Source organism: Acomys russatus, chromosome 25, assembly GCF_903995435.1.
Source record: "Acomys russatus chromosome 25, mAcoRus1.1, whole genome shotgun sequence".
Taxonomy (NCBI): domain Eukaryota; kingdom Metazoa; phylum Chordata; class Mammalia; order Rodentia; family Muridae; genus Acomys; species Acomys russatus.
The window spans coordinates 50673865-50700226 of NC_067161.1; the positions used below are offsets into that span (position 1 = coordinate 50673865).

At 52.5% G+C, this 26362-nt stretch overlaps 3 protein-coding genes across 9 annotated transcripts; 1 reads left to right on the top strand and 2 right to left on the bottom strand.

Annotated features, from left to right (window-relative positions):
* Positions 1–7796: 7796 nt before the first annotated feature.
* On the top strand, positions 7797–10754 carry Slc16a11 (solute carrier family 16 member 11). Of its 7 annotated transcripts, none has more exons than XM_051167684.1 (6): positions 7797–8195; positions 8406–8579; positions 8815–9025; positions 9255–9398; positions 9577–10344; positions 10433–10754. In XM_051167684.1, exons 3-6 carry the CDS (start codon positions 8824–8826, stop codon positions 10660–10662), a joined length of 1344 nt encoding a protein of 447 aa, XP_051023641.1. In that variant the 5' UTR covers positions 7797–8195; positions 8406–8579; positions 8815–8823; the 3' UTR covers positions 10663–10754. The 7 variants fall into 7 exon arrangements, with proteins under 7 accessions (XP_051023641.1, XP_051023642.1, XP_051023640.1 ...); XM_051167685.1 differs by having other exon boundaries at positions 8818–9025; XM_051167683.1 differs by having other exon boundaries at positions 8406–9025; positions 10433–10753.
* Positions 10755–11948: 1194 nt separating this feature from the next.
* On the bottom strand, positions 11949–15064 carry Slc16a13 (solute carrier family 16 member 13). Its single transcript, XM_051167859.1, has 4 exons — positions 14847–15064; positions 14557–14700; positions 13006–13743; positions 11949–12168 (listed from the first exon to the last, which is right to left on the bottom strand). The coding sequence occupies exons 1-4, from the start codon at positions 15043–15045 to the stop codon at positions 11963–11965; spliced, it is 1287 nt and encodes a 428-aa protein (XP_051023816.1). The 5' UTR covers positions 15046–15064; the 3' UTR covers positions 11949–11962.
* Positions 15065–20360: 5296 nt separating this feature from the next.
* Positions 20361–24369, bottom strand: Bcl6b (BCL6B transcription repressor). The gene is made up of 9 exons (XM_051167893.1): positions 24266–24369; positions 23560–23750; positions 23103–23324; positions 22636–22998; positions 22295–22410; positions 21566–21730; positions 21358–21488; positions 21131–21268; positions 20361–20840 (listed from the first exon to the last, which is right to left on the bottom strand). The coding sequence occupies exons 2-9, from the start codon at positions 23736–23738 to the stop codon at positions 20724–20726; spliced, it is 1431 nt and encodes a 476-aa protein (XP_051023850.1). The 5' UTR covers positions 23739–23750; positions 24266–24369; the 3' UTR covers positions 20361–20723.
* Positions 24370–26362: the final 1993 nt, after the last annotated feature.

The window sequence follows — 26362 nt, forward strand, 5'->3', positions numbered from 1 at the left end:
TGTTGCTGTTGCTTTTGTTTTTAATGCCTGGGTTTGGTTGTGTGTATGTGTGTGTGTGTGTGTGTGTGTGTGTGTCTGTCTGTCTGTTTAGCTGGTTGGTTGGTTTTTTGAAACATGGTTTCTCTGTGTAGCCCTGGCTGTCCTAGAACTTGCTCTATAGACCAGGCTGGCCTTGAGCTCACAGAGACCTGTCTACCTCTGCCTCCCAAGGGCTGGGATTAAAGGTGTGCATCACCGCTGCCCAGCTGCATGTTTTTCTTTAAATTTATTTATTTATTGTATGTGAGTACTTTATCTGCAGAAGGCATCAGATCACATTACAGATGCTTGTGAGCCACCATGTGGTTGCTGGGAATTGAACTCAGGACCTCTGGAAGAGCAGATAGTGCTCTTAACCACTGAGCCATCTCTTCTGCCCCCAGCTGCATGTTTTTAATTCACTTACTTTTCAGAGAAAAGATCTTGCTGTTTTGCTTACTGTGGGCCTAAACTCTGGACTTAGCTGGTTCTCCTATCTCAGCCTCCAGAGCCACTGGGAGGACAGGTGTGCACTTCTGGGTGTGGCTCTACCTTACTATTTGTGATGGGAGGCAGAACCTGGCTATCTGCAGACACTGCAAACACCAGCTGTTTGCTTTCCTGGTGCTCTGTCAAGCGAGGATGAAAACATAGGGCTAAGGCTGCAGAGGCCTGGACCATGGCTTTGAACTTGAATTTGGGAGCTCCTGCACCAAAAAGCCGAGTAGCAAAGGCCGCTAGACTCAGCGTTCGCAGAAGGCTGATAGCAGTGACACCTAGTGTCCTAGAGGTGGCTTAGCATCCCATTTAGGCTTGTGGCAGTCCCGTCCATCCAGACTTAGTTCTACAGCCTTCTTTGTTGTTCTGTGACTTTTACACTACGGTGTAACCAACCATTTTCTTCCTTAACTGTGCTAGAGTTTATATCTATGGGTTTATTAAAATATTTATTTGTATGTGTATGTGTGAGCTTATCGCATGTATGCATGCAGGTGCCTGGAGAGGCCAAGAGAGGGCGTCTGACCTCCTGGAAGTAGAGTTCCAGGTGGTTGTGAGCTGCTTGATGTGGGTGCTGGGCACCTGAGTCCCCAGCAAGAGCGCTGAGCCATCTCTCTAAGCCTGTCCATGGTGGGTTTGTTTTTTTTGTTTTTTTGTTTTGTTTGGTTTTTCGAGACAGGGTTTCTCTGTGTAGCCTTAGCCATCCTGGACTCCCTTTGTAGACCAGGCTGGCCTCGAACTCACAGCGATTCGCCTGTCTCTGCCTCCTGAGTGCTGGGATCAAAGGTGTGCGCCACCACGCCTGGCTGAGTTTTAACAATCTGACACGAATACTGACGCCGGCTGAAGTCCTAGAACCAAAATAATCCAAATAAGCAAAGTTGGGGTAGACACTATTTTCACGGAGACTTCAGGACACAGTCGCTTCATACAAACCATTAGCATGTTAAGAGGAGTGAGAAGTGTGTGTGTGTGGCTGAGGGGAGGTGACAGAGGGAACGGATGGGGCCTGGATTAGAAGAGGCAATGGTGACAGATTTGGTAGAAGAGCTGAGAGGGTGTTCATGTCGGGACAGGACTCCCATCCCAGCATAGGCATTGGCCAATCCAACAAGAACACCTCCAACAACTCGAGACCCACGAGCCAGTTCACAAAGGCACCCAGCAGACTGTTTCTGTGCACAGTGGGCCCCGCAGTCTGCCGACATCCTCATCGCATCACAGCAGTGTTCCTCTGGCCCTGGACCTCAGATCTGGGCCGCTATGTCCTTACCTCCTTCCTGGGTCACGCTCTTTTGCAGGCTGTGCATCTGAACTCTGAATTCTGTGCAGACTTCCTGTGGCCTGGCCACTGGGTGAGTTGAGGGAAGGGGGCGGAGACTGGGGAGTGAGGGTGGGAGGCACAGCTGCTAAGTTTTGAAAGCCCAAGATTAGCTGACTGGATGCTGCAAAGACTCGTGTTTTTTGACCTCCTCAAACAGCAGTGTTTCCTGTGGACGGCTCTCACCGTCCTAGCCACCTTTGCAGACTGCTCTCCCCACCCCCATACATGCCCACAGGGAGAGCCCGGGGTGGGGGTGGGGCGGGGCACAGGGCTTCACAGAGGTAGCAGGCAGAAGGCCATAAGAGTTCATGGACCTTCTATAAAAGCCATTTTGTTTTATTTTATTTCATTGGTTTTTAAGGCAGGCTTTTTCTATATACCCTTGGCTATCCTAGGCTCACTTTGTAGGCCAGGCTGGTCTCTAACTCCCAGAGATCAGCCTGCCTCTGCCTCCTGAGTTATGGGATTAAAGGCACGTGCCACCGTGCCGTGCTAAAAAGCCACTTTAGAGTTCACTAATATAGCCATGCTCCTAGATCCTGTGTCCCCAAAAATAATGTTTATACAGCCCTTGATCTTCTCTATGGCTTTTCTGAAGCCCTAATCCGGCTCCTCACTCACCTCTGTGCCACTTTAGGCAATGCATCCACTCACTCAGGTATTTGTCTCATCCAGCAGCCGGCCATTCACCTTTACCACCTTTGGATGTGAAAGACCCGAAGATTAAAATGTTGAGGTCCAATTTCCAAGGCCTCATAGTGTAGGAACTACATAACATGGGGGGGGGGGGGAGCCGAAGCCAAAACCAGGCAGTTTTCAGGCAGCTAGAAGCACCCTGGCAGAGGCCAAGCCAATGCCTGCTGATGATAGCAGTAACCCCAACACACGGAGGCTGAGGCAGGAGGATCACCAGTTCAAGGCCAGCCTGGGCTACACAGTGAGCTTCAGAGCAGCCTTAGCTACAGAAAAAGATTCTACCTCAAGCAAACCAACACATATAGTGGGCCAGGGGTTCTCAGCCTGCGGGTTGAGCGCCCTTTTGAGGGCCAAATGGCTCTTTCACAGGAGTCACCTAAAACCATCAGAAAATACAGATATTTACATTCAACTCATAAAAGTAGCAAAATTACAGTTATAAAGTAGTAGTAAAAATGTCACGGTTGGGGCTGACCCAACATGAAGAACTGTACTAAAGGCAGCATTAGGAAGATTGAGAACACCACTGCAGGAAGACTTGGTGCAGTGTGGTCTGGGGAGACGTCCCAGAGGAGTCCCTCTGTCCTCCTGCTCAATCTATGGATCTGTCACTCTTTTTTTGGTTTTTCGAGACAGGATTTCTCTGTGTAGCCTTGGCTGTCCTGGACTCACTTTGTAGACCAGGCTGGCCTCGAACTCACAGCGATCCGCCTGCCTCTGCCACTCGAGTGCTGGGATTAAAGACGTGCGCCGCCACGCCCAGCTTGGATCTGTCACTCTTAATGGCAGCCTGCCAGGGTAATAAAACCTTTGAACAAACGTATACAGCTTCCCGGAGTGTTTTCTTTTTCTTGAAGAAATGGGACAATGCGAAAACATTAGTTTCCTATAAATATTCACCAAAGTAAAATTCCCCCTGAATTTTTGGCATTAAGCGTGATGCTTTGAGAAGCCTCTCCTGTGTAAAAGCCTCTCCACTAGATTCTCCTCACCACTCTGACCCAGCTTCCCATTTTAATGACTTCCTCCTTCAATAAAACTAGGGGAAAATAAGCCGGGTGTGGTGGCTCATGCCACTCTCAGTGTTTCTCTAACCCTGTAAAACATTCCAAGGTCAGCATCGTATAACGAAGAAACTTTTCTGCAAAGGGTGGCCAGGATCTCTTGGGAGCCGCCAGGAAGCATTTAAGGAAATGCCGGTTGATCTTGGGATTCGGCAGCTAAAGGGATGCTAGAAAGTAGTGTTAGTCAGGTCCAAGCCGCCATGAAAATGTCCCATCACTTTGCATCAGCTGTTTCCTCAAAAGAGCGCTGCTGGTTACGACATCAAGGATGAGAGGCACAGCCTGATTTAGGTTTTGTTTCCTGTCGGCATTCACCATCTCCTCACCTCGGGTGATGCCGCAGTGCCTCCACGCATCTCCTCACTCCAGAAGGGCTCAGTGAGTCTGGCATGTGGCCAACCAGGAGCAGGCTGTGCTTGCCACACAGGTTCTGGCTTCCTAGATTTGATGGGTCCTATAGTGCCTGGTGCCTTTCTATTGGTCACAAATGCCTCCAAAAAAGGCCTGGGGCTTTGTGAGCAACTTTGCGAGCAACCTCTTCCCTCGGAGAAGAAATTCAGACAGCATCCTCTGGTGAGATAATTGCCCACCCCTGGGAAGAACTTACTCTATTTCATATTTACTGTTCTGTCAGTCAGTCCTTTCACCCCACCCCGGGAGGCTCACCAGCACAGTCTTTGGCTTTCTGACAGCTTACCCCCTAGGAACTCCCAACTCTACAAAAATCTTACCACATTTGCTTTTGAGTGACCTGGAAAAAGCTCTGTGTCTGGCCCACCCTCCACCCCACCCCCACCCCCGCCGCTGCCGCATTGCTTGCTTTAGCATTTTATGGACATGATTTACACGCCAGAAAACATCACTCAGATCCAACAACTCTTCTCCTGTCTTGTAAAGAAAACAGGCTACTGCAGGGCTCAGCAAAAGCACCAAGGGCCTGTGCCAGGCGCCAGGTCCTAGCTGTATTCACTTCTTTCCTAACTGGCCTGTGTGCACAGCCCTACCATGTTGGGGGACCTTAGCCACAAACACTGCCTCTCTTGCACCCAGTTCCCCCAATAATGCTCGCCCTTCCTCCATTATCTTCCAGTCCCTGAGACTCGCCCAGTAACAGCCAAATGTCCCTAACAGGACCTATTTCTCTCACATTGTCTCAGACACACAAACTTTGAGTCCAGGATGAAGGTGCAGCTGTGTTTACTCAGCTTCTCTGCCTCCACGGCATTCAGACTGATGCCACCAACCCCTGTGTCTCATATCAAGTCCTTTCTAGTCAAAGCAGGTTTTTTTCCAGTTAAAGCAGGCTAACTGTAAAAGACCTGATGTGGGACGTGGGGGTGGGTCTCTGAGTATTGTGATTTTTCTGCACTGGACCAGTATAAAAGTCTCTACCTGCTTGCTGAATCCTGGATTTTCCCTTCATCTGTATTAAAGACTGGGCCTGAAGGGTATATCCTATGTTCTCTCTCTCTCTCTCTCTCTCTCTCTCTCTCTCTCTCCAGTCAGATTGTTCCCATGGGTTCCAAGTTTTTGGATTGCAGGAGAAGCTATTTAACACAGATCTAACTTGTATTCTCTTTCCTCTTTATCCCCCCACATGCCCCACCCTAAGAAACAGCAAGCCAATACTCCCCCCCGCCACACACACATTTCCTATTAAGAGGCTATTGAAGCAGCTGGGCATGGTGGCACCAGCCTGTAATCCCAGCACTAAGAAGGCAGCCAAGGCTACACAGGGAAACTCTGTCTCAAACCATTCCCCTCCGAAGAAGAAGGAGAAGGAGGAGGAGCAGGAGCTATTGAAAAGGATAGAATCCAAACGTCTTTTTCATGTTGCAATTCTCCCTTACATGAATTCTTTCTAGGCAGACAGTTGAGCCACGGTTGTATGTCTTCCCCCCACCACACGTGCCCAGATGCCTCTGGTTCCTACTCCTTTTACAATGCCTTCTGCCCCCAAGCACACAGTTACAGCCTCATGGGGTGTGCTTTATGGTTTGTTGACTAAAGAAAAGATACGGTGCTGGTTTACAGATGTTTTACATGCTGTACAGGTACCACCCAGAAGTAGACAGCTGCAGAATTCCAGTCTCTGCGTGAGGAGAAATCTTCACAGTAGACAGAACTTTTTTTTTTTTAAAGATCTATACACAGTGTTCTGCCTGTATGTACACCTGCAGGCCAGAAGAGGGCATCAGATCTCATTATAGATGGTTGTGAGCCACACGTGGTTGCTGGGAATTGAACTCAGGACCTTTGGAAGAGCAGTCAGTGCTCTCAACCTCTGAGCCATCTCTCCAGCCCCGTGGACAGAACTTTTGGCAAGGCACATGGTTGTACATTTTTCTTGGAAGGAGAAATGGCCAGATGTGGGATTATATACTGATTCAAGTGTGTAATCTCAGCGTGTGGGAGGTAGCAGACATTCAAAGTCATCCTTGGCTACATAGCGAACTTGGGGGTCAGCCTGGGTTTCATAAGCCCCATCCCCCACAAAAAGAAAAGAAGTCACGATTTCCGTTTAATTTTCTCATACAGGCTCATGCTTTATGGCCCATGTGATTCTACAGAGAGTCACGGGATTAACACGGCTCTCTGACCTTGAATTTACTAGGTCGGTTTTGAGTCTGAAGTGGACACAGCAAGGGGAAGTGAAGCTGTAGAGTCCAGTCAAGTTCCCCCGAGTTACGGTGATGACCGCGGGGCTATCGCATATCATGTTTGGACACTGTTCTAAGCCTCTTACTTACACATGCGCACACCATGATGAACTTAATCCTTAAAGCAACCCTATCAGGTAACTATTATTATAACCGTTTAAAAAACAAAAAAAAAAATGAGGAAATAGACATTTGTTTGCAATCAGGTGGCTAAAGCAACAGAGCTGAAAGTCAAGTTGCGCAAGCCTTGTTGGGGGTCCGTTTCTCCAGTGCCGTATTGCGTGTTACATGCATGAACGTCACACAACTCTGGCTAAGAACATGCTGAGGACGAGGAGAGTGCCCTTTCACAACCAGCCATCCCAGGCTCTGGGGCGTGCAGCCTTCCGGTCTCCTCCCTGCCTGCGTATTTACTTCACCGTGGAGAGAGTGGTTCCTTTCGGTTGGCCTGGTTCCACTTACAGTCCTGACCAGTCCTCTCAGGAAACCAGCTGTTCCCTGCCTCGCTGGTGGCTTGAGTACCTGCAGGCTCCAGTGGCTTTCACAAAAGCAACTCTTGACTGGCGAAACCAGTGGGGCCACTTTCCTAAAGTGTGTGTTTTAGCAGGGCTCAACCTTCACTGGTCTGCTGTTCTAAGACAGCAGAGGAAACACATACACGCGCGCATCCTCGCACACAGACACACACAGACACACAGACACACAGACACACACACACACACACACGATGGTATGCTGAGGAAAGTTTGTCTACATTCTTTTCAGGTTTTTGGTTTTTTGAGACAGGGTCTCTCTGTGTAGCCTTGGCCGTCCTGGACTCACTTTGTAGACCAGGCTGGCCTCGAACTCACAGCGATCCTCCTGCCTCTGCCTCCTGAGTGCTGGGATTAAAGGCGTGCGTGCTACACTCTTTAATCTTCAGTTTCCCAATTTTGCAGCGATTTTTCTTCCTTTTCCAGGCAGATCCTTTCTCATCAATTAGGAAACACTGCCATCCTGTGGCTGCTGGTTGATACAGGCCTCAACCTGCAAACTGCGGAAATTTCAGTGGCATTGCTTAATGATTAAACCAAAGAACACACCTGTCAGTCCACTGGCTGAAGTACAGCGATCCTTAAAGAAGGGTGCTCGTTAAAGTCTTCAAGAAAAGCACACGGACTCATTTCTCCGAATTCTTACTTTGCTTTAAAAAAAAAAAATCTAGCCTAAGTCTTCAGTGATTCTGGTGGCAAAGATCCCATCTATTGCCAGCCACCTTTGGTTTAGAATACTATGCACTGTGGCTCTGCAGAGCCTCTGCCCTTCCCAGGGAAGTTCAAATCAATCTGTCTCCAGGCTAGTTCCCCTCAGCTGTGGCAGGCTCCCTCCTAGGTCAGTACTCCCTGCCTCCTCTCACCGTAGGATAAACCTACATTCAAATATTTCCACGTTCTTTTTTATTTTTATTTTTTGAAGCTCTCTCTCTGGCGTTTTGTTTGTTTGTTTGTTTTTTTATGTTTTGTTTTGTTTTGTTTTTTGGGGACAGGGTTTCTCTGTGTAGCCTTGGCTGTCCTGGACTCGCTTTGTAGACCAGGCTGGCCTCGAACTCACAGCGATCCACCTGCCTCTGCACCAGTTACTCCGTTTGTAAAATGGAGATAGCGTTATCTTCATGGGGGATATTGTAAAGGTGAGATGACAAAGTGCGTGAAGACGACCTGGAACATCACCGGTCTTGGTAATGGGGGAAGTCTTCTCGTTTCCCAGTTAGGGCACGCTGGCATTGTGTGTCGGAGGCCAGTATTTGATGTCGAAGGTTCACAGGATCATCGGCAACAAACCGGAGACTCTGAAGAACTCATTTAGGCTGTAGAGACCACCGCTGTTTTCACGCGTGGACAGCCGGCCCGGCAGGGATTGCAACCCGACTCTTCTTGCGTGTGCAGCCGTCTGCAGGTGCGTGGGCGTGAGCCCCGAGGCGCCGAGAGGCGCGGGGAGAGGCGGGGCGCGGCCACCAAGCACACTCATTCCTGGCGGTTTCCTATCCAGGGTTGTGCGGCTAATTCAATCCCCGTGAGACTCGGCGTCAGGCCTCGGCCCAGGCTTGGTGGATTGGCTGTCTCGCTTTCCCCCGCCCTCGGTACTCACCCCCACCCCGTGTCCCAGGTGGCTCGGGCCCCTGTGGTGATCTCTGTTTACCGAGAGAACCGGTCCAAGTTGGGCTCCATCTCTGCACTGGCTAGCTGCTTATCAGAACCCTGCCTGCCTGCAAAGCGCGGAGAAAATCCGGCAGAATCCACTTTCGCCCTTTCCCTACCCCACAGCGCCGGGAGAGGTCGGGTAAGAGAGAGGGGGTTTGGAAGGAGGAGCCCCTGGCCTCGGGGAATCCTGCTGTCCTCCATCCCGGACCTCACGCGCACCCAGGACTTCTATCCCTAGGCCTGGTTCCCGCGCCCATGTTCCGGGCGACGTGCCCACCCTGGGCGAGCAGCCCGAGGCTGGATCTCAGGGACGTCAGCTTCCTAGCGGAGGCCCAGGCGTGGAGACTTCATTCACAGGTGTTTCCCCACCCCAGCAGACGGCGATGACCCCCAAGCCGGCCGGACCCCCGGACGGGGGCTGGGGCTGGGTGGTGGCGGCCGCAGCATTCGCCGTGAACGGGCTCTCCTACGGGCTCTTACGCTCCCTGGGCCTTGCCCTCCCCGACCTCGCGGAGCACTTTGAACGAAGCGCCCAGGACACTGCGTGGGTCAGCGCCCTGGCCTTGGCCGTGCAGCAGGCAGCCAGTGAGGGGGGCCCCCCGCCCCGAGGTGGGAGGCGGGCACCGGGTGGAGAGGACGTGATTGTAGTGATGGGAGACAGCAGACTCGATCACCAGACAACCAAGTCCTAGAAGAGTGGGTCTTGAGGTCAAAGGGAGGAGTTACCAGGCCAGGCAAAAGAGCCAATGAGAAGTGTTGGAGATAGTTTGGGGGGTCCCGGGGGCATGTCTTCGTTGACTCCGCCCCCTTCTAGGCCCAGTGGGCAGCGCCCTGAGCACTCGCTGGGGGGCACGCCCCGTGGTGATGGTTGGGGGAGTCCTAACCTCGCTTGGCTTGGTCTTCTCGGCTTTCGCCCAAAGCCTCCTGCACCTCTACCTCGGCCTGGGCCTCCTCGCTGGTAAGAAGAATGGGGTGCCCCGTATGCTTCAGGGGTGACGATAATGGGGACAGGAGCTTCTTGTGGGGAAGGGGACCGAACAGGGCTGTGTGTCCACGTGCGCTCTCAGGGGACAAGCCGGGCTAAGGATGCTAGCAAAGCCATCCCTGTGACCTCATCCTGTTGTATCCATTTTCAGGCTCCGGCTGGGCCCTGGTGTTCGCCCCTGCCCTGGGTACCCTCTCTCGGTACTTCTCCCGCCGTCGGGTCTTGGCGGTAGGGTTGGCGCTCACCGGTAATGGGGCATCCTCGCTGCTCCTGGCACCTGCCTTGCAGTTCCTCCTTGATACTTTTGGCTGGCGGGGTGCGTTGCTTCTCCTTGGCGCTGTCACCCTCCATCTCACACCCTGTGGCGCCTTGCTTCGACCCTTAGCTCTCTCTGGTGACCCCCTGGCCCCACCTCGCACCCCGCTAGCTGCCCTCGGCCTAGGTCTCTTCAAGCGGCGGGCCTTTTCAGTCTTCGCTTTCGGGACAGCCTTGATTGGGGGCGGATACTTCGTCCCCTACGTGCACTTGGGTCCTCACGCTTTAGACCAGGGCATGGGGGGTTACGGGGCAGCGTTGGTGGTGGCTGTTGCTGCAGTGGGAGATGCCAGTGCCCGATTGGTCAGCGGATGGCTGGCAGACCAGGGCTGGGTGCCCCTTCCACGGCTTCTGGTTGTATTTGGGTCTCTGACTGGATTAGGGGTACTGGCAGTGGGACTAGTGCCCACTGTGGAGACGGAAGAGGGTTGGGGGGCTCCCCTGCTGGCCGCTGCTGGGGCCTACGGCCTGAGCGCCGGGAGTTACGCCCCGCTGGTTTTCGGTGTGCTCCCGGGGCTGGTGGGCCTTGGGGGTGTGGTGCAGGCCACAGGTCTCGTGATGATGCTGATGAGCCTCGGGGGACTCCTGGGCCCTCCTCTGTCAGGTAAGGACTGAGCCTGTAGACTGGCTCAAGACCATCTTCTGCCCCTAGGATGCCAGGCCTCTAAAATTTCCTTTACCCTTCTTCTCAGGTTTCCTACGGGATAAGACAGGAGACTTCAGTGCCTCTTTCCTGGTGTGCAGCTCTTTCATCCTCTCGGGCAGCTTCATCTACTTGGGGCTGCCCAGAGCCCTCCCCTCCTGCCGACCGGCCTCCCCTCCAGCCACCCCTCCCCCTGAGAGAGGGGAGCTGCTCCCAGTTCCACAAGTCTCCCTGCTCTCCGCAGGGGGGCCCGATGCCACCCGCGATATCACTTGTTGACCACTTTCTTCTTCGAGCCTTCCCTAATAAAGAGTTTTTATCTGTCTCTCTCTGAAGCTTCATTAGCCAGCCCAGGTCCTTGAAAAAATCCCTACTTAGGACATCTCAAACAGTAGCTGAAAGCAACAGGACCCCAGCAGCCCTAACCCTATCCCTGAGGCTGAGGAAGGATGTTTGTCTGTCTGTCTGCCTAGTCAGTTTCCCTTTGCCCAAATCCTTGCCTTAAGAGGATCTTTGAGAAGTTGTCAGCTAGTCAGTTTCAATTTGTTAGGGGGCATATGTAAACCTAATACTTAATTTTAAAAAAATCAATTTTATTTATTTATATGTGTGTGTGTGTGTTTGTGGAGGCCAGATCTCTTGGAGCTGGAGTTACAGGCAGTTCTGAGCTGCCTGGTGACATGCCAAGAGCCAAGCAAGTCACTGGGAAGAGCAGCAAACTGTTTTAACTGCTGAGCTCTCTCTCCAGACCTATTTCAAAAAGAATATTTATTTATTTATTTATTTATTTATTTATGGTGTGTGTGTGTGTGTGTGTGTGCCACATGAATGTGGATGCCCACGGGAACCAGAAGAGGACATCGGGATCCATGGAATTGGACCATAGGTGGTTGTGAGCCACCCAGTGTAGGCACACTGGCAGAGCAGGAAGTGTTCTTAACTGCCGGGCTTTCTTTCCAGCTTCCAAACCCCACACTTTCTCTTGCCTTTTTATCTGCCTTTGTTAGCCTAAGAGAAACAAAAATCCATCTGGGTATAGTTGTATGCACCTGTGATCCCAGCCCTTGGGAGGAGGCCAGGTTTCAAGTTCGAAGGCAGCCTGGGCTACACCATAAGGCTGTCTCAAAAGTTCAGGTTCTTAGGTCAGGCATCAGCTTGATCAATTCCAGTTTCTGCTCCTAAGCCTCCTCTTCCACACACAAGCCTTTCTCTTAATTTTTCCCTTTTTGAGGTTACAATTATTGTCCACTTTTCTTATTTGTTTTGTGTCCAAGGGACACCAGAAATCACGTATGAGAACAGGAGAAGACTCTTGGCCTTTGATTTTCAGATTTGATTCAGAACCCAGTAGAGTGAGATCTCCCGGAGCCTTCAGAAAAGATTAAAGGTGACATGAGAGTCCTCGACAAAATACAAAGGGTTGGCACATAAATTGTAGGAGCCCCGGGCCTGCCCCGGAGGGGGCAGATCAAGACTCCTAAGGCACTGTGCTTCTGTGGACACCTTGATGAGGCCGAAGACCTGGCGCTGTCGAGCTCTGGCTTTCCACCACCACTGCTACCGCCGCTCTCAGCACAATTCAGTCCTCTCCCAGCCCCTCCTCCTTGGGCAGGGGGATTTTGGTACCCGGCGCCTCTATTACAAGGTTCTGGGCTCTGGGGGTAGCAGCTGGTCTGCAGGAGAAGAAACGGGGCAGGGTGACAAGTACTCCACTTCCTGCGAGAAGGAAGGCCCCAGCCACCACAAAAGAAGCCGTGTAGTTGCCTGTCACATCCCGGAGGTAGCCTGGGTCCAAGAAAGAAGAAAGACACATGGGTGACCGGTGCACTGGGGCTAATGGCTTAGACCCATTTTGGGCAAAGGAAGAGCTGCTGTCTTGGAAGGTAAGACTAGAAGAATATGGAACTTGAGTTTCTTTCTTTCTTTTCTTTTCTTCCCCCCACCCCCCTTGGTTTTTTGAAACAGGGTTTCTCCATGTAGCCATGGCTATCCTGAACTCACTTTGTAGTCCAGGGTGGCCTCGAACTCACAGAGATCCACCCGCCTCTGTCTCCCGAGAGCTAGGATTAAAGGTGTGCGCCACCACGCCTGGTGGAACTCGGAGTTTCTTAAACAGCCTCAAAATGTCTTTTCAACTGCCACCCGCCCCTGTGGAGAAAGATCTCCACACCAGTCTGCAGGTTTTCGTGAGACACGCTAAGTCAAGTGTGTCTGTGGGTTTTGTTCTGGCAATAGTGGTCCTCTTAGGCCTTCGGTTAATGCTTAAAGAGGAAGGTGTTAAAGATCAGAAAGTTCTGGCATCTTGAGCACGGAGAACTTTAACCAGATGTTTCAGACATTTGGGCATGGGCCCAGTGGGCCAAAGGAAAAAAAAAAAAGACACTAACATGTTAGGTCAAGCTAGGTCTTCTGAAAACCCAGCCTGCCCTTTCACTGAGTCCCTCTTTGTGTTTCCCACTCAGACCCGAGCTCTGTCCTCCGGGCTGTTATGACTGGCTACGGAGGCTGTGTGCTGTAACATACTATAGAGCGTTATTAACACCTCCCATAGCGGGCACAGTCCCTTCCTCCAGTGACACAACATGGCGTCCATGGCCCAGCTGGCAACCCCACTTCCCTTACCTGACAGAGGAGCTCCCAGCAGCCCCCCGATGCTCTCTATCATCTGCACCAGTCCCAGGCCACAGTAAATCCTTCCAGTCCCCACCAGTTCAGGAAGCACGGAGAAGGCCACGGGGGTCAGGGCCCCTGACGTAAAGCCATAAGCCACAGCCAGAACCACCAGGGTCGTGGGAGCCTGAGCCGCAGGGAATAGGGCTAGTGACACCCCAGTCAAGGTGGTCCAAAGCATCAGAAGCCGTGCCACAGGCCCTGGGACTGCGTCTCCCAGCCAACCGGATGCCACACGCCCCACGAGGTCAGAGATAGCAGCCACTGAGAGTAAGAAGGCAGCAGGCAGTGGGTCCCAACTCAGGTCCTGCAGATGGGCCACCAGATGGACATAGGGGACAAAGTAGCCAGTGTTGATCAGAGTGAGGGCGACAGTGTAACGGAGGAAGGGACCGTGATGAAGGAGGGAGGCTATCTGGGCACTGGGGCCGCCCACAGCAGTGTCTTCAGTCAGGGAAAGCGGGCGGAGGAGAGCACCACAGGCCACCAGGTGTAGGGAGAGGGCAGACACTAGCAGAAGGGCCCCCCTCCAAGCGTAGTTGCTGATCAGCCACTGGAAGAGGGGGGCAAACACGAAAGAGGAGAGGCCCACTCCAGTCAGGGCCAGCCCCGTGGCCAGAGATCGCCGCTTAGAAAAGTAACGGGAGAGGCAGGCCAGGGTCGGCGTGAAGGTCAGGGCCCAGCCGGAGCCTGTCAAAAAGGAAAACAAGGGTTGGGGGCAGTGTGGGCTTTGGAGGTGCCCAGAACACCCAGAGATCCCAACACTGTCTAGCGGTGGGGCAGCCCCTGCTTCTGACTCCCACAGACCTGGGTTTTTATAGTGCCGGCTTTAACACTTTCTAGCTCTATGGCCTTGTGTGTTCTCCTAACTCGGGGGTGGGAGTGGGGGTGGGTCAGCCTCCTCATGTGCGAAGTGGGGTGTTTACACTTTATGGCAACGGTCCTTGACCTTCCTAAAGCTGTGGCCCCTTTTTTAAAATATACAGTTCCTCGTGTTGTTGTCACCAACCCTAAAATTATTTTCACTACCGCTCCATAACTGTAATTTTGCTACTGTGTTATGAACAAAATGTAAATATCTGTGAAAGGGTGGCTAGACCCCCCCCCAGAGGAGTCGCGTCCCACGCGTCCCACATGTTGAGAACCACACTGTTTTACGGGATCTGGGAAGACAAAAACTAGTGTCCCTAAAGTAACTAACACAGAGCTTTGGAATTTCTGGCTGTATTAATCTTCCCTGGCCTAGGTGTATAAGCATCGATAATCACTGAAAAGCTCGTGGTTATTTTTTTCAAGGTAACAATCTTAAAAGAAAGTCTCCACTCCAGCCCGATGGGTTTGGGCTTGTGCTTTCTGGATGATCTCTGACTTAGTCATTCCGTTTAAGAATTCCCTTCGGGGCACAAGTTCTCCCTAAGCCCTTTTGGAAAGAGGTGGAAGGCGGCGAAAATCTAGCGGCTTAAGACCCAGGCCTTGGACTTCCGCCCTGGCCCGAGGTCTCACCTGACAGCAGCCCGATACTCAGGTACAGGTGGGTCAAGGAGGTAGCAAACGATGCCAGCAGCATCCCAAGCGCGGCCAAGATGCCCCCAGTCATCACCACAGGCCTGGGCCCCAACTTCGTGCTCAGGGCACTGCCTATTGGGCCTGGGGAATTGGAATGGATTCTGCGAGGTGGTCTCCGCCGTCCTCCCTCAGCATCCTCCCGACCCTTTGCCTTTTCCCTTTCTGGTCCCCAAATGGCCTCTCTTTTCCGAAGGTGGCAGGCCACCGCACCCGGGCGCAGCACTCACTCCCAAACTGCTGCACCGCGATCCCAATGGAAGCGATCCAGGAGACTCTGGCTGCCTGCTCCTCAAACGCCGCCACAAATTCCACGAAGAAGACACCGAAGGAACGGAGCACCCCAAACACCAGCGCCGCCTGGAAGAACGCTGAGAGCACCACCATCCATCCCCAGCCCCCGTCAGGGGGCTCAGCCCTGCTCGCCATTCGGGAAGAAAGCTGCAGCCCCTAAAACCGCCCCGCCCCCCCCTGCCTGACCTGGGTTTTAAACCCACCTACTTTGGCCCTCCCACCCACCCTGCAGAACGCTCTCGGAGCAGAGCAAAGGCTGGTCGCTAGGAAGTTACTGATAAAAGCGTGGGGCGCCTGCGCCTTTCCCCAGAGGCCTTGGAGCCGGGACCTGGCACCGCCACAAGGCCGGGTTAGCCCACACCTAAGAATCCAGACCTGGGCCAGGGGATTTCTTTAGAGCCCAGAGAACAAAACCCAGCACGGGCTACAACTCTGAGCAGAGGTAGTCTGGTTGTGGATTTTGTTATCTCTGAGGACTCAGCACCTGCCCAGTGGGCCAACTTCCAATGCTGAGCTCGCCAATTAGGATGTAGGTTTCCAGACCAGAGGGGTGGATCCGGAGGAGCTGGGCGGGGCTTACAGCATTGTTCTGGACCTGCCGTGAGAGAGGGGCGCATGCGTAGGGAGGGGCTTGAGGGACGATAGATACCACGTGACAGGGGACCTACCGCGAGGGTTCTGTGGGTTCCGACCGTTCACTCACATTTCCAAGACTCGCATCTAAGGGCCGGTGGTGGGTAAACTGGTCCCGGCCAGGTAGGGACTCATTTGCTTAGTGAGGGATCCAGGAGTTGCCAGACAGCGTGGGTAGGAAGGGATAGGTTATGATGTAAGATTCAAACAAACCGACAGAGCACTTAGGGCAGCTAGAAAAGCCCTGAAAATTCTAGACAGCTTGAGTTCGAGAAGGGCAGAGGGAGCGGGAAGACAGGAAAACGCAGCTAGTGATTCTGGCTGCTTCCAGAGACAGAGACTAGGGCATGGTCAAGCGGGGGCAATTGAGCTAGACCCTGCCTCAAGTTTTTTTTTTAAATAATTAAAAGGGATCTACAGTTTTGTGTTGGTCCGGGTTCAATCCCCAGTACCGCTGTTTAAGGGCTGGGGGCGGGGGTACAATGGAGTGATGGTTTGTTGGGAGCCCTGGCGTTCATTTCTGCCATGAAAATTTGTCCCTGCCGTTTCTATCCTCACTGACAGGAAACTTGCAGGTCACTAAACCAAAAATAACTGGGGAGAGGAAGGTCGGCTATCAGAGCATCCAGCGTCCTCCATCAGCACCTAACTTTTCCTCAGCGGTGCTGGAAGCTCCCCCACCCCCCAGCCTTCTAGTAATGGCCATTTCCTAGCGAGGCTTTGATCTCATGATGAACTACTTAAGAGAGGAGCTATGACCCTGGTCACTGGAGCAATCAGCCTCTTATCTAACCAGGGGCCCCAGGAAGCACTGCCACCACCCTCATGACCTCATCACGGCAATGGCTTGAGCTTTTCTGTTCCCTTATTATACCCCAGACTCCCCAGGACTCTGAAACCTTGGGCTCAGAATTCGTACCCAGACCAGAAGGGAAAGAGGCAAATGAGAGGGGGGATGGGATAAGAAGCTTTTACGAAATCTTAACTGTTGCCAGGCACGGAGGCACACACACCTGTAACCCCAGCACTCAGAGGCAGGTGGATCACTGTGAGTTCGAGGCCAGCCTGGTCTACAAATCGAGTCCAGGACAGCCAAGGCTACACAGAGAAACCGTCTTAAAAAGCCATTAAACAAAAAAAAAATCATACTGTAGGTTCTGGAGAGATTGCTCGGCAGTTAAGGGCACTTGCTGTTCTTTCAGAGGAGCACAAATGGCCACCACAGTGGCCTGTAACTCCTGTTCCAGGGGACCTGACAACCCCTGGCCTCCACAGGCACTGAAGCTATGTGGGTCACTTAAGTACACGTAGGCAAAGCACTCATGCACATAAAAATAAATATACAAACCAAGTTTGACCGCACAGGCCTGTCTGCAACTCCAGCCGTTTAAGAGACTGAGGGAAGAGGTTGGCAAGCTCAAAGCTAGCCTGGGCTACAGAATGAGGTAAAGGGCCAGCCTGGGCAACTTAGTGGGACCTCGTCTTAAGGAACTAAACACTGAATTTTGCTGTGTTGGCATTCACCTGTTGCTCCAGTGCTTAGGAGGCAAAGAAGAAGCCTGAAGCCAGCCTGAGCTATTTAAGACTGTCTCAAAAAACCAGAGGGGCTAGAGAGATGGTTCAGCAGGCAAGGTGCTTGCTCTAAGATCCTGGTGACCGGAGTTCAATCCCTGAAACCCACAGAACCATGGACAGAGTTGTCCTCCACACATGCACATGCCATGATACATGGACACAGACATCATACACTCAAGCACAGTAATACATTAATCCATAAAAGCCCGCTCTCTGAACGCAAGGCCTAACATGGAAGTCCCTGGGTTCGATCCTTTGCACCAAACAAAACCAAACCAAACCACAGTAAGTTTCTTAGTTGTATATAAGGAAAATAAAATAACCCTAATGCTCTGGGAACTACAGTTTGGTTGTAAGTAGACTAGGGATATGCCAAAGGTATAGAAAAATAGTGGACTCTCAGGCCTCGGAGTCCTGTCTTCAGATCTTTAGAATCAAGTCACAGTCTCGGTCTTGACTTTATCACGTATTCCGTGGTGAAGATACTTAACTTCTTGGTTTATCTCATTTGTAAACTGGGAAGAGCACTCTTACTTTTTAGGATTGCCAATGGGTTAAATTAGTAAATCTGGCCAGGCTGTGGTGGTGCACACCTTTAATCCCAGCACTCGGGAGGCAGAGGCAGGCAGATCGCTGTGAGTTCAAGGCCAGCCTGGTCTACAAAGTGAGCCCAGGACAGTCAAGGCTACACAGAGAAACCCTGTCTCGAAAAACAAAACAAAATTAGTAAGTCTCTGCACTAAAATGACTTAGGACCTGTCGTTCAACACCTGTTGAGTAATAGCAGGTAGTCTTATTCTCAACAGGGGACAAGCTGTGATAGGAGGTGACGGAAAGAGGGGACAAGCTGTAATAGGAGGTGACGGAAACCTTGCTTAGTTTCTGTCTTTTGATTTTTTTTTTTTTAATGTAACCTACGTTATGGACTGGCAAGAAATGAAGAAATACAGGCAGCCACTAAAATAATTAGGGAGGACATTAGACTGAAGAAGAAAAAACCCACAGCCTGTAGGTGCTGGGGTCACTCCAGAGGTCACACCCCATCTTTGTCACAGTGGAGGAAAGTCCAAAGGGACATAAGATTAGAGCAAGTGACTTTTGGCCTTGGGCTAGATCACACCTGTGTACCCTGGACACAAAGGCCAGGGGGAAAACCGGAAAAGACACAGGTCGTTGGGCATTCGATAGACGCCAAGATACTATGGCTAGGAGGTGGAGTGGGCACATAGACAAGCAAGCACTTGCCTTCTCCCAGCCTCTGTTGTTCGTATGGGACCCAAGGCCTACCCACTTTCTTCGGTGATGGTTGTGTGTGTGAGGGGGTAGGGCTGGGTTGGTCACAAGCGTTAAGAATCCCTGCTAGCACACATGCATTTCCCGGGTCCTTGGTGCTTTCCAACTTTCTCCCTGCAACCTCCACACCTCAATCAGGAAGTGACCTCAGACCAGCGGATGCAGGTGGCTCCGGATAAACTTCATGAAGTCACTGGTTCCCATACAATGAGCCGGAAGGCTAGGGCGGGGGTGGGGGTGGGAGGGAAGGGTGTGGGGGAGCGGGGCAGGGAAGGGGGGAGCACCACCAAAGAGGAGTAGTGGGATGGAACAGTGGGACCATGGCAGAATCTGAGCTGCTGTTCTCCAGGACCTCTTTCCAGGTTCCCCTGGCTTCCCCCTCCCCGACAAACAGAAACCGAGGACACGACGGATGGCACGAAAGGGGGGCTTCTTTATTCCAAGGGTCTGATCTCGCAGGATCCAAAGTCGCATCCCCTGCACTTTCCATACGCCCATCCAATCTGATAAAGAGAAACCAAAGGACCTTCCCAGTCTCCCCTCTGTTGTCCTCTGCCACCTCTGCCCCCCCCCCCCCTCACTTCGGTTCCGCACTCCCGTGACAGGGGAGTAAGATGGAAACAGAATGGCTCTCTTACTAGTCCCCCAGCTGTCAGCCACAGGACTGCCTTAGTTTAGGAACCTGTGTCCTACAAATTCAAGTCTTCTTACATTCACCCAATTTCTATAGACAAACAGGTCCCAGGGAAGACTAGAAACCAAGGCCCCCAAAGATTACCCACCATTCTAGACACCCCATCTAACCGTAGATCTCCATCCCTAATGCTCTTATCTACAGGGTCTACACCAGAAACTGCAGCCCTCAACCAACCTGGGTAACACTATCTGGCAACTTGCACCCATAGAAGGGACCTTTGGCCAATCAATTTATCAATCAGTCCCTTAGAGCTTTCTAAGTGTGTAATTCCAACCGTAATTCCCAGTGACATCAAGTGCGGCCCCTTTTCTCCCTGTGTACGGTCCTAGTGCATTCACCCGCCCCAGGCAGGGATGTTAACAGAAAGTCTGAGTCAGACCCAGATTTTCTAAGGTAAGAAAATTACCCAACGCCCATGAAAGGTGACATTTTTGATAATTTGGACACTTGCCAGAAGCTGTCCAAAAACAAAACAAACAAACAAAACACATTCAAAGAAGGAGGGCGCACGGAACCCCATGTGCTGTACATGCAGCAAAGGACATTGGCAGACTCACAGTCCAGGTAAGGATGCCATGACTTCTCTTTAGGTCACAGCTTTCTTAGAAACCAGATGGATAAGAAAAGACCCTACAGTCTCTAATGAATCTTCAGGTCTCTCCCCATGGGGACACTCACCCAGCCCTAGCGGGAGGAGGATTAAGACGGGTTCAGCTCAAACCCTCAGGCAGGCTGCATCTGAGAGATGGACAGAGTGCAGTCAGACCCAGCAAATAGATCAGTGGCACTGTTTACAAGCTGGGCCTTCTTGCAAGGAAGACTCCCTGCCTCCATTTAGGATGAAGAATCCAGCCCCCACCTTCCCAACCTTCAGGAGGGATTTATTATCTACGTTTTAGGTTCGTTAAAAAAAAATTTTTTTTTTTTAAGTTCCCATCGCCCTCAAAGATCTGAAAGGGTTCTCTCCGTGACTTGCACCATCCAAAACACCAGAGAGAAACCCGGACTCCACTTTACACGTTCCCGGGGTTTGGCCTCGGAAAACTAAAGCTTCCAGGCCTAAGACTGGAAGGACAAACCAAAAAAGCAAACAAAGAGGAAAAAGTTACAACAAAAAACAATGTTGAAACACTCAAGCCAACGGAGAGAGCCAAGTGCCTGCGCCTCTGCCAGCAGAGACGTTGCCCTCACCTGAGCTTCCAGGCACTTTTGATCCACCACTTGCGAAAAAAGAAAACTGGAAATGCAGAGTGAAGGCCCTGGTGCCGCCCACAGACCTTAATAAATTATATTTACAGATAAACCATTTGAAATGGGGGGGAGGCGCAGTTCGCTTAAAGAGAGCGAATCCCTTGCGTCTCCCCCTTACCCCCTAGCTACCCAATCTGGATTGTGAGGAAGAGGTTTTGACCAGCAAAACAGAGGCAGATCTAAGCCAGGATCTGCCACCCCTGCTCTCCTCAGTAATGAAATTAAGTAACGAAGTTTCTGATACCAGGGTGGTCTGGCACACCTCCATTATCAAGACTGTCAGGGAAGCCAAGACTCAGCCTACTACAAACTTTCACAGCCCCCTTGTGAGCGTGCTGGGTTGGGGTGCCAGTGGGGGACTCAACTACGGTCCCCCGAGGATGTGGTAGCGCACTTTGGTGTTGGTAGCAGCCCCGTGTTTCTGACGCAGGTGCAGCCGTAGTTGACTCTTGTGCCGAAAATGCAGGCCACAGGGGTCACACTGTGGAGGGACAGTCTGTTAGGTCCCTATCCTTCCCCAACCAGCTTTTAGTTGGGACGGGATGGGGGAACTGTCCAGCTCAGCCTTTTGGTGTTCAGGCCCTTCCAATGCCTCTGGAATTCCTTACTTAGCAAAAAGCATCAACATAATTATCCCCACCACTCTCCGGGGTCCAAGCCCTAGATTCGCTCGGGCTCTTCAGACCATCGCCCCTTTCCAAGAAATCTAACGCCCCTGGCAAGACCCGCCCCTGCGTATGTGGGGGACAATTCCAAGACTAGGGTACCCACGTGGTACGGCTTCTCCCCCGTGTGGATGCGAACGTGGCTTTTGAGGGTCTGTAGATGGCGGAAACGGGTTCCACAGGTGGGACAGGGATAGGGCTTTTCTCCGGTGTGGATCAGCACGTGCGCGCGTAGGTGCGCCACCTAAGGAGGGGCGGAGCCTTCAGATCGCCTGGGGGGTTGGGTAGAACCCCCTCCTCTCCTCCCACTCTGCCTTCCAGCCCTCTCCTTGCCTGAACGAACCGCGAGCCACAGGTCTCACACTTGTACGGTTTCTCTCCGGAATGGATGCGGCTGTGCGTTTTTAGGTTAGCTGGTCGGTTGAAACGTGCTCCGCAGACGGAGCAGCGGTAGGGCTTTTCTCCTGCAAATAGGGAGGAAGACAGTCAGATAGCCTTAAGGGAAGGGCGGTCACGAAAAACCAAGACCCCCCTCTCCTACCTGTGTGCACCGTGCGGTGACTAGCCAGGTTGCCCTTATAGCGGAAGGCAGATCGGCACAGTTGGCATTTATAGGGCTTGTCTTCGTCCCCCGGTGCTAAGGGGTCCAGCCCCGACGAGCACCCAGCCAAAGCCTCACAGTTCTGGCAGCCAAAAAACTCACTTCCTGGGAAGGGTGGCAAACAATGACAAATCTATTGAGGACTCCCCAGGTGCCAGTAAATCCACAAGGGTACACTAGTAGGGCCCGCTGGCCTTTTAAACCCCTAATTCTTTGCGGGTGACACTGGGCAACCGTTTGGCTGGAGGCCATACCTTCAGTAGGCTATGTTTGATTTAGTAGTACTACGCTTATACTTTTCAATGGTGGTGACATTATGTGGAGGTTCTTGCTAGTGGGTGGAGGAATTTCTGTTGCCTCACTCCCGGGTGACAGCCTGCCAGAGAGGCCCTGCCAAACTCTGGGCAGATCGTCCAGTCCTGGATTGGGTTAGGCTACGCATTCCCAAACTGTGCTGCTCTTTGGAAGCACACGGAGAACTTAAAAAATATTTATGGTTGCTCCCACCCACTCTTGGGACATTCTGATTGGTGAGGTGAAAGCTTCACAGAAGGGGCCAATTTGCGGTCAGGTTTGGGGAGTTATTAATCAGGTCTTTCCTTGGGTATTTTGGTGCAGATTTCCCTGGAACAGCTGCAGGGAGAGAATCCAGCTGAGAAGGGCTCTTACCTGGTGGTGGATGAGCCTGCTTAGAAGTTGACAGATGAGGCCCCGGTGGGAAGAGGTAGGGGTTCTTTGCTGGAGCTCCACATTTGAGTCGTGCAGTAGAAGTAGCTAGAGATAGTCTAGGCAGATGGTAAGAGCCAGAGGAGAGGTTAGGGATTGCGCGTGCGTGCGAAGGGCACCTCAAGGCTCATCTTCTGAAAGTGAGCTAGTATTGATAAGTAAGTCACATCCCCTCTGGCCTTTAGCCAACTCTCTAAGGGCCTGTCCCCAGTAGGTGTCTTGATGGTCACCCAATGGTCACTCCTAGAGAAGACTAGCCTCTAAGATTCCTGGGAAATCCAAACCTGCTCTGGAGACCAGGGGTGTGTCCTTCTTCACTGCCGCTGCTGCCGCCGCCGCCGCCGCCGCCGAAAGCTTCGTCTCCACTAGGGAGCCTGACTTTGGGGCAAGGTTGCCCAGAACTCTCCCCAGCCAGGCTCCCTGCTTGTGAGGTCTGAGAATTTAGCACAATAAATTTGTACTTTTTCCAGTTGCAGGCCTTGGGGTCTGGGCTGGCTGGACTTGGGGAGCCTTGACTGCAGCTTCGAGACTCAGTAGGTGGGTCTGGGTGTCCTTCGGAGCGCCTGGGACTGCCTGGTGGAGGGACTGTTGGGGGGGCTGGGGGTTCTGCCTCCACGGGTCGCAGGGAGATGCCTAGAGGTTCGTAGCTAGGAAAAGTATGGTTATCATTAGTGCCGCTTCCTAACCCCTGCTCTCGCTCCTATCCCCAGCACTACTCCCGCGGAAGAACAGAAACCCAAGGCTCCTTCACCTGGCTTGGATGAAACGGTGGCATGCCTGGACTACATGTTCCATCTGCAAATAGGTGGCAGCCGCTAGGACAGCTGGTGCAGTGGCTGGAGAGAGGCGAAGCCTTGAAGTGTACATGAAGTCCAGAAGAGGTGCAAAGCCTCTGGCTTCTGGTCCCCCAGGCAGAGAGAGTACATCCACCCCAACTCCCGCTCGGCCCCGGAAAATTGAATAGAAGAAGCCACTGGCGAGAGAACAGACAGGTCATGTTAGGAGCTGAGAGAGCAAAGGAGACAGGATGCTTTAAAGTCTTGCCCCGTTCCCGCCCCTGCCCTCCCCCCCCAGCACTGCAGCCTGCCTCCCTAGTTGCAGGTGTGGGCCGCTGTCCCCAGCTCCCCTCATACTTTGGATTCCCTCTCGAGGGCCTTGTGACTCTGACCTTTACCCAGTTAAGTTCCCAGAGCCCTACCCCCTCGAACCTGCAGGCGATAAGAACTGCCTTGTGGGCTCTTAGGGGTTGCCCGCCAACCAGCAGCGTGACGTCAGTGAGGATCCCGCGCAGGCGCAGCTCATTCAGATTGCCAAGCACGTCGGAGGAGTGGCGGGTGAACTCTCGGACATAGCCCAGCGCTCCCTCTGGAGCCGCTGTGGAACCCATAGCGACCCAGGCCTGCGTCGGCCACGGAAAAAGTTAAAGAGGATGCAGGCATTCCTGAGATACATTTCTGCCCTTCTCTGGTGTTGTCCCCCTCAAGCCAACGTCTTTAGATAACGGAGGGGGGTGCAGCATCACCAGCCCCACTTAATTCATCTCGTTTCTTCTGCCCCTCAACAGTCGCTTCCTTCCTTTTGCTGGATCGCAGAGCTTTTGTAGCAAGTTAGAAATTACCGTACCTTCGCCTGGAGAACGAGCTTAAGGAACCCCGCACTCCTGCACGCCGGGACTCTAGCTACGTCACCCACAATCCTTCCCTTCCTCTGTTTGCCCCGCGCGCTTTGGTCACAGGTACCAGAGCTTGCCTGGGGACCACATTAATGATCTGCAGCCCAACGCCCTCCTATGCGACACCCTATAACGTTAGTCCCAAATCTCCCCATCTCCTTTCAGCACAATTTCTGGGATTCAAGTCTTACTACCATCAACAAAGCCCAAGCCCTCTGATTCCCTCGAGGTCTGGTTCTTACCCCTGTCCTGCAGGGGCTGCAGCTTCTCTTCTCGAGGGGGGCGGGGTCTCTCGCCTCTTTCGGCCCGGCTCCTTTATTCGGCCGGGATGTCGGGGGCGGGGGTGGAGGTGGGGTGAACCGGTGGGTCCGTATCCTTCCTTCCTCTTTGGCCTTCCAGATGGTGAGCACGGGGCGGGGTCTCTGTCTCCAGCTCTGTATCTCAGAATTACGGGGTGGTCTTACCGTGGGGGGGAACTTTGGTTAATTAAAGGAGTACCCGAGGATGAGGCTATTAGAACGGAGGAGGAAGAGGAGGAGGAGGAAGAGGAGGAGGAGGAGGTGGTGGTGGTTAGAGCTGTGGAGACTGGTAACATGGGAGCCTTGTGTCGTCGGAGGACCCGGGGCAGCGAGAATTTGGAGGTTGCGTTTGTGAGGGAGAAAGGAAAAGCCATCCAACTCTCCAATGTACGAGATTCAGGGAGAAAACAGAGAGCCCAAGTGGTATCGGGTTTGGGGAGTCAGAAGTGGGCTTCCTTGGGGTCTCAGAGGGAGAAGGAGGCGTGGTTGGCAGGCGGGGTTCACAAATGGGGAGTGGGGGGTGGCTCTGACCAGGCAGGGTAAGGAGAGGGCGGATATGATTTCTAGTTCGTTTCCTTCCATTGTCCTGCGACCGGACGGCTGCTGCAGCTGCTTCCCGTCGAGGAGGTGGGGAAAGCCCCGGGTGGGGACCGAGAGGCGCTCAGGAGACCTAGGCGTCCGGCCTCTTACTCCCAGTTCTCTTCTCAGCCCTTTTAGGGATCCGGAGAGACAGACTCCCGCCCAAAGCCCAGCCGCTCTCCGTCAGTCCTAGCTCACTAGGGCCTCGAGTACCCGCCCGTCGGCCGCGCTTGGTGTCTGGCGGGACGCCGGGGTCCAGCGCGGCAAGTAGGCAAAGCTCGGCAATGTCGGCATCCTTCCACGAGGGGGCGGGCGAGCACTAGCCTCGCTTGGCCCCTAAGTCTCCTCCTGGGTTGAGGAAGTACTCAGACCAGGCAGCTGGATGCGTTCAGCCTGGGCTACCTTCAGCTGCGTTCTGCACACTTCTGTCTCTTAGTAGAGCACCCAGGTAGAAGACAGAAGAGTTAGGGTGTCTGCCGGAAACTCAGGCTGGAACTCTTAGGAAATTGGCCTTGAAATAGGGGGAGAGGTGGGGGTCTTGTGCCTGGGAGCACAGGTGTTTTGTTTTGTGTTTCCTAATTAGATAGACACTGCTACCCAGAGTCTGTAGACATGATTTTTTTTTCTTTTTCTCCTTTTTTTAAGTGAACGTTAATTTGAACATTAGGTGGAACAAACAAGACAGAGGAGAAAGGGCAAAAGGACCTTGGTAACTTTAAATACTGGATCCAGGGGGTAGGCAGGGACCAGAACCTTTGATTTTTTTTTTTTTTTTTGCATGTGGAACCTTGGGGTGGGAGGACAAGCTATTTGAAGAAGAGTGGCCAGAGCCAAGCCCAGGTGCAAAGCAGGAGCTCTCTTGTTATGGGGTGAGGAGTGTGCAAGCACACTTGACCAGGAGTGACGGGGCTCTGACTGTGGACCTGCGGATCTAAGGCCTGCGGCCCCTCCCTTGTGTACCAGAGAAGCTTCGTTAGTTCATTTGTTTTACTTTGGTTTGTTTGTTTTTGAGCAGACACACAACAAACAAAGCAGCGGGCCAAGTGGGAGTTGGGGATAGCTAGGGACCCAGGATAAAGACATGGCCATACTTTGTGAGGATTGTTTTGGTCTCATTTCCATTTTTTCACTTCCAGTTTATTGGCAAAAACCACCAAGGGCTCCCTTTGATGTCAAGGCGGAGTTAGCGGTGTGGTCAGTTTTGCGGTGCCACTTGCAATAGGATGTTGTTACAGTCAACCCGAATCCTGATACAGTCTTGAGACCTGATAGCAAGTTGAAAATGTGGGGCTGGCTTTAAAGCTGTCTTAGTTTTGAGACTGGCTGTCTCTGTTACTTCGGTCTGCTGGGAGAGAGCCCTAGTGCTCAGACTAATTTCAGGGATATAGTCTCTTGCCAAGTGCTCTCTGTTTCAAGTTTTAGATGAGATTGTGTGGGGACATAAAATTCAACTTGGGGCTT

Bases quoted from the DNA above. Each gene is read 5' to 3' on its own strand.
- Slc16a11 (XM_051167684.1), top strand. From the start codon at position 8,824: ATGACCCCCAAGCCGGCCGGACCCCCGGACGGGGGCTGGGGCTGGGTG. The intron at 9,399-9,576 runs GTAAGAAGAATG...ATCCATTTTCAG, and splicing joins CGGCCTGGGCCTCCTCGCTG to GCTCCGGCTGGGCCCTGGTG. The intron at 10,345-10,432 runs GTAAGGACTGAG...CCTTCTTCTCAG, and splicing joins CCTGGGCCCTCCTCTGTCAG to GTTTCCTACGGGATAAGACA.
- Slc16a13 (XM_051167859.1), bottom strand. From the start codon at position 15,045: ATGGCGAGCAGGGCTGAGCCCCCTGACGGGGGCTGGGGATGGATGGTG. The intron at 14,701-14,846 runs GTGAGTGCTGCG...CCAATTCCCCAG, and splicing joins CGCGGTGCAGCAGTTTGGGA to GCCCAATAGGCAGTGCCCTG. The intron at 12,169-13,005 runs GTAAGGGAAGTG...TCTTGGACCCAG, and splicing joins GCTGGGAGCTCCTCTGTCAG to GCTACCTCCGGGATGTGACA.
- Bcl6b (XM_051167893.1), bottom strand. From the start codon at position 23,738: ATGGGTTCCACAGCGGCTCCAGAGGGAGCGCTGGGCTATGTCCGAGAG. The intron at 21,731-22,294 runs GTAAGAGCCCTT...CACCCTTCCCAG, and splicing joins GCAGGCTCATCCACCACCAG to GAAGTGAGTTTTTTGGCTGC. The intron at 21,489-21,565 runs GTAGGAGAGGGG...CCCTATTTGCAG, and splicing joins TCACCGCACGGTGCACACAG to GAGAAAAGCCCTACCGCTGC.